Source organism: Sinocyclocheilus anshuiensis, unplaced genomic scaffold, assembly GCF_001515605.1.
Source record: "Sinocyclocheilus anshuiensis isolate Anshui unplaced genomic scaffold, SAMN03320099.WGS_v1.1 scaffold106, whole genome shotgun sequence".
NCBI classification, from domain to species: Eukaryota; Metazoa; Chordata; class Actinopteri; order Cypriniformes; family Cyprinidae; genus Sinocyclocheilus; species Sinocyclocheilus anshuiensis.
Genome location: NW_015542347.1, coordinates 1,425,523 through 1,432,016, shown reverse-complemented (window position 1 = coordinate 1,432,016; position 6,494 = coordinate 1,425,523). Strand labels below are relative to the sequence as shown.

Sequence of the window (6,494 nt, the reverse complement as noted above, 5' to 3'; positions counted from 1 at the left end):
GTGTACTTAAGTACAAAAATCAAGTAAATGTACTTAGTTACTGTCCAGCTCTGCAGATAAGAGATATTATGATTCTCCAAAAACAAAAACTTTATTCATACAAACTTATTTCAGTCAACACACTCTATTACTTCAAACTAAGTGCAAAATACTGCATCCCAGCACACATGACATGATGCTGCACTGTGTCTCTCTCTCTCTCAATATCTGGTTGACATGAATTGTATAACTTTTGTGTCCGTGGTTAAAACAAGATGTTCATTTTTTCTCCGTCATCTTGATTGATGCTTATAATGAAATTGTGGTGTGCGTCATGGCAGGCGTGGCTGTGTACTGGTGTGTTGACTGCGCAGACTCATTGGCATGATTGACAGCAAACGTGAGCGGTCACGGGCCTACGGCAGGGTGCGACCAAGTAAAAAATAAAAAAATCTCCAAAAAATTGCTAGTTTTATTTAAATATAGCTAAAATAGCTCCTTGTCGCAACAAAAAAAAAAGTCGCAGCTACAATGAGAAAGTAGCTAAATTTGGCGACAAAATCCCCAAATTGGCAACACTGCTGGGGTTTGGCAAAAGTAGAGTGGGACTGTGGGCAGTGCTCGGGGTGGTGACTGAAGGTGGTGACTGAGTAGTTCTGACGTCAACTTTTTACAGAAGTCACAACGGTTCGTGAAAAATCACAGCTACTTTAAGCAGGCTGTGTGAATTTTACTGTGGACTGACTGTTTTGAAACTTATATGGTAGTTACATAGCACCTAGACCTCAGTTATTGTGAAAAAAGCCAGGAAATGTCAGTTTTGACAATATGGGACCTTTAACACAATTTTAAGGTATGGAACATGTCAACCCCTAAACAAACCCTCTAAACCTTGTCTAAATCTAATCTTACTCCTAAACTAAATAAATCAGGTGAATTTACTTTTTTTAACGTAACTGTGTGGATTTCATTGAGACTGTGTGTTTGACAGATTTATTAAGAGGTTTCACCACAAAGAGACAGCAGCTTCAATCATTCCCCATTCACCCCGTGCTGTTTTGGGGATGTTTGCAATATAAATCTTAGCCTACACAGAGAGTGGGTTGATACAAGCATTGATCAACTCTGTGCTAAAGTCCACACTAGCAGCCATCCTCACAGACTGTTCAATGAGCAATTACTTGCATCTACCCAGTGTGGGTGTGTATGTATGTGTGAGCAAGCATGACTTTCAGAGACAATTATTGCGAAGGACAGCATCATTATGCAGTTCAGCAATGCATTTTAGGCACAAACCAGATTCTTTTTTTTTTTTTTTTACAACTTTCAGCTTTTAACTTATACAATCTTTGATAAGTTAGGCAGCTATATTTATTCTGACTCATTCTTGATTACCGTGGAGACAGCAGTAGGATTTGTGCAATATTAATAGCCACTGCACAAGTAGATGCACGGCATATTAAGTAAGTTGAATGACAATTGCTTGGCCTGTGTTAACAGCCCCATGTACTCTTAAATAAAATCACTTGAATCATTATTATGTCACTCAAACATTAATTTGACACCAATGACATATTTAAATATGAAAAAAGCATAATAAAAAACATTTATGAAAAATATTTTTTATATCTATTACTTTTAAAAAATGAGGGGAAAATCTGAACTTTTGATTTTGAGTTTCCACAACCGTTTGTATTTTAGAAAAGCAAGCTTATAACTTTTGGACAAGCATTCTTTTCTAATTATTTATATCATTAATTACTCATTTTGACTTGCTTTCCTGCAGAATTGTTAGACCTTGCACTAATGTTTAACCCTGGAAAACTAAATAATTTAAAGAATAACGCTAAACGGCACAGTTGTACCAGATGGAGGGTCCAAAGTTTTTTTTTTTTCACATTATGTAAATTGATATTATAAAAATAGATGCAACTTTTTTCATGACTGAAAAGTCAAGGGACAGGTTTGTCACCTCAAAAAGTTACAATGTAATGTACTTTCCATTTAATGCTGTTGACAAGCCTTCCACAAGAGACATACTTTTGCATAATAATAATAATAATAGTCATATTGTAAAAGCTTCTCTTAAACCAGCTGGGAAAAAAAGCATTGTCTGTGTTCTTTTCCTCGGCAGCACCCATGTTCATCATCTTTGTTTCTGCTGATACTGATGATTCTTGTCTTGTCACAAATCAGATATTTCCCATTGAATGTTGCATTAAAGACAGCTCTTTATTTCTTTCTCGCCACCGCAAGCCAGAGACCTTCAGCAGTTCCTTTAGTGGCCATTATTGCCCTTGATCTTGATATTGCACAAAAATAAGTCAATCAATATTAGAAATCTGTGACTTCTGTGTCTTCTTTTATTATTAATAATGCACAGACTCACTACAGGTTACAGGTTAGTTGTGTATATGTGTTTGCATTTGTTTCTTTTGTCACTGTGCCGGCAGGGATTGTAGGTGGGGGGAGTGAATGTACAGCGCTCTCTCCCACCTTCAATACCACGACTGAGGTGCCCTTGAGCAAGGCACCGAACCCCCAACTGCTCCCCGGGCGCCGCAGCATAAATGGCTGCCCACTGCTCCGGGTGTGTGTTCACGGTGTGTGTGTGTGTTCACTGCTGTGTGTGTGCACTTTGGATGGGTAAATGCAGAGCACTAATTCCTAGTATGGGTCACCATACTTGGCCACATGTCACTTCACTATTATTTACAGATTATTAGTAAACCTTCAGTAAAAATGACCTTCAACACTAGCCAATCAAGAGCAAGAAAATGTCTGAAAAAAAGGTAATCTTCCTTGTGAGTAAGTGAAATAGAAAATATAAAAGTTTTATCACAATTAGTTTTATCACAAGTATGTGGGCCTCTGTAGAAAAACATTTTCAACATTTTTCACTTTACACACACTTTTTTTATGTGACTAATTTAACTACTAAAACAATTTGTTCAAAACTATAAAATCATGTATCTAATAAAATAATCTATAACTGGGAAAGTTATGTATTTGTGATGTTATCAAATGATCTATGAAGTCCAGAGAAAATGGAAAATGTCAAATTATCTGATGCAAGATTCTGATGTTCTGTTGCTCAGTCAAAGTATTTGATTAAAAACAGATCTTTATCATCATGTTTAATTCATTACATATAATTCACACATTAACTTTCAGAATGCATTATATTGCAGAATGCAGTATATAAATATAGTATTTCAGTATGTGAAAAAAAACCTTTTCCACAAAGAAAATTCACAAAGGAAAACATCTGTCTTTGACTGCCTTCAGACATTTGAGGCAATTAGGGGACGCATCAATGTGTCAAATCCTGCTTAATGGCATCAAATGGTGAAAGAAGAATACTTAAGTACATAATTTCTGCCTGACAGCAATGTAGCATTTCTCTCATGGCTTAAATGTAGAAGCCAAATTCTTTCCTAGAATTTAGGATTAGAAGTAAAAAAGAAAATAATAGATTGTCCTTACATGAAGTAACTGTACACATGATAATAATTTAAAAAAAGAAAAGTAATTCTTTATATAATTAATATCATTCAATTTTTGAAGAGTTGTGCCACATGACATTAACCTTGCTATGTCATAAAACATCAGATTATCTGATCTGAAATAATAGTAAAAGATTGTCAAACTACTTAGTGAAGTCAAGAATGTCATTCTTTTAATGAGGCTTTTTCTTTTTTGTGAACAGTCACAGCACCCCTGTTTTAAATATCAAAATTAAATTAAGTGTATTCAATGCTTTTCATGTATGAATTGCATTTTTGTGTTTATGTATTTTTTTATAAATTAATAAACGGGACAAAAGAAAAAGCATCATACCATTGACCCATTTATTAAAAATACGCAAATCATGTATATTTACAATAGACATAGTCCAATCTGACACACTTTGTTTCCTACTTTCCTCAAATTATTTTACCATAAGACTCTGCTGAATGGTTATGAGATTTTCTCTCAGGAGGAATATATATAGGCTGTCACATCATCCAGTCCAGAGCTCTCGTTATCCAGATACTCCAGAATGACGTTGCCTCCGTTGTGCAGAGGACAGTCTGTATTGGAGAGCAGTGACTGGAGGCTAGCGTCCATCCTAAAGGCTTCACCCGTCTCAGGGTGACACAAACGCAGTTTCTGTGCAGAGCATAGTGGTATGTTAATGTGAATTGTTTTCACCAAATAATAAAGAAATCATTTTGTTACATAGTCATAATCCTAAAACAGTGGCCCCCCAACCACATTCCTGGAGCCCTCCAACAATGCACATCTTGCATGTCTCTTAATTAAACACACCTGATTCGAGACTTGAAATGGGTGCATCAGACAAAGGAGACATGCAAAATGTACAGAGAGGGGATGAGGGCACTGTCCTATAGAACAAAGTTTTATGTTGTGCTGTATAGCTGACCTTAGCTGTGAGCACGTTGTTGTTGTTTTTCAGACTGGCCTGAGATGCAGCAAAGTCCACTACTTTGCCAGCACTCCACTTAGAGCAGAAGAACATGGGCAAACTAGGGTCTTCAGCTTCTTTTGGCAGAAACACCTGCAAATACGTCCGTTCTGTCTGCAGAGGAGGAATTTCTAATGTTATATTTGTCATAAATGAATGCAAAGGAAGGTACTTTGTAATATAAGTTTGGCACTGATACCTGTGGCAGGCCTTTATCTCCTGACGCATGCATTTTAAGCTTCATCAGAGCAACTTTTGCAGCGGTTGCAGCATTTTTTGCTCCTTTTCTGCCTTTACTTGGTGGTGCATTCTTCTTTGACTCTGTTGGAAGTATTGTAGAGATTATTCTTTGGCTTTCTAAGAATTATTTGGTATTACAAACTCTTCAAGTTTAGACACTACTGCCATCTAGTGGACAAAAATTGTACATACCCCAAACATCAGGACACAGAAATCCAAGACAAAACAGTGTACTTTGCAGTGTATTGCTAAAAAAACTGACCGACTATCTTCTGCACCAGCTCCTGTGTTGCAGCCATGCGAGGCTTTGGAATCTCCAGTTTCTCACACTTATGGTCATCCTGATGCCGATGTCTGAAACCGAAGGAAAACAGTCAAATATGTAGAAGAGGACACAACACCTAGTACACCAGCTGTGCCTATGACTATATGCACACAACATTATTGTTTTATCTACTGGTTTTCCACTATAGTCTCTCTGTCCATTAGGGTGACACTTAAGTGTTGTTCGAAATGTAAAGTATGAAATGCAGGACTATTAAATGATGATTGTAAGAGGTTTTATACGTGAGACAGAAGTGTTTTTCACAGTGTGGGCAGATGACAGGCAGCAGCTCTTTCCCTTTGCAATCCTCACAGCTACATGGATATGATGTGCTTCCCCCAGACCCAATCTCTTTCTTCACCAGCACCTGAAAGAATTAAGAGAATAATCTATAACAGCCATTCAAACCCCAGGAATTAGTCAAATAAACACACATTTCTACACATTATGCATTTATATTTATATAATCTGTGCGTGTACAGAATATATGCATATGTTATGGGTTTAACAATTGTATATTGCACTAATTATTAATTTGACTTTTGTCTTAGTAAACCCATTTCTCACTCACCTCTGGACAAGAGTGGGAGTCCCGGCTTCTGTGTTCCAAACTTTAGCCAGTAGAGGAGATTTAATGTTACATGAGAAAAAATAATGATTGCAATGAATTTAATGAATTATAGAAAATCTCAAATCAATGCCTTATTCAAGACTAATTTTCCTACACAATTTATGAATGTACTATATAAAAAAACGTGTCTCCCCACAAAATATACTGTGGAATTACCACTGAAAGGTACCAGAATGGTATTTAATAAATATTATGGTAGTGAATACCATAGTATTTTTATGGCATTCCACAAATGCCATGGGACCATTATGAAAAGAGAAAAAAAAAAAACATGATAGGACCACCATAGTCAGTCATTTTCCTGTCTTTGTTATTACTCAGATCTGCACTATTTAATTGAATTAGATTAGTACAGATTTGAGATTAATGCCGAGTTCACACTGCACGATTTTCAAAGTCGTCGGGTCACCGTGGTTTTCACATTGCACGACTATCTGAGGTAGCAGTCAGTTGCTGCTGTGTTCACATTGCACGATGGATCGGCGACAGGAGGTTACACACTGCATGACTTCACAATAGGAAGAATCGCCGACAGCTCTGTCTGGTCCAAAAGGGTCTGGCTGCAGCTTGGCGCTTGCACTCTCAGACACTTGCACTTCCGCTAGTGACGTCACTTGCAGTCTTTTTTATTTTTTTCTATTTATTGATTACTTTTTGTTTGAATCTCTCAACATTTTACAACAGTAGCCAGGTGGTGAAGACAAGACAAAAGAAACTAAATTACGAAGTCACTTGCAATCGCCACTTGCACTCTCCGATACCTGCGACGTCACTTGCAATCGACACAAATCTTGCGTGTTGCCAATGGAGACAAGACGCTGTGGTGGTGATTAAACGATTAAAACTAATTT

General features: G+C 37.0%; 1 protein-coding gene across 3 annotated transcripts in view; it reads right to left on the bottom strand.

Annotated features, from left to right (window-relative positions):
- Positions 1-3,819: 3,819 nt before the first annotated feature.
- zfand1 (zinc finger, AN1-type domain 1) overlaps positions 3,820-6,494 on the bottom strand; it is a 9,096-nt gene continuing 6,421 nt past the window's right edge. For all 3 annotated transcript variants that reach the window (XM_016490057.1, XM_016490058.1, XM_016490056.1), the window contains exons 3-8: positions 5,584-5,623; positions 5,255-5,379; positions 4,950-5,041; positions 4,647-4,768; positions 4,406-4,561; positions 3,820-4,131 (exon numbers count right to left, since the gene is read on the bottom strand). In XM_016490057.1, the coding sequence (XP_016345543.1) occupies positions 3,955-4,131; positions 4,406-4,561; positions 4,647-4,768; positions 4,950-5,041; positions 5,255-5,379; positions 5,584-5,623 (712 nt within the window). In that variant the 3' untranslated portion in view covers positions 3,820-3,954. The remainder of the gene's footprint in view (positions 4,132-4,405; positions 4,562-4,646; positions 4,769-4,949; positions 5,042-5,254; positions 5,380-5,583; positions 5,624-6,494) is intronic.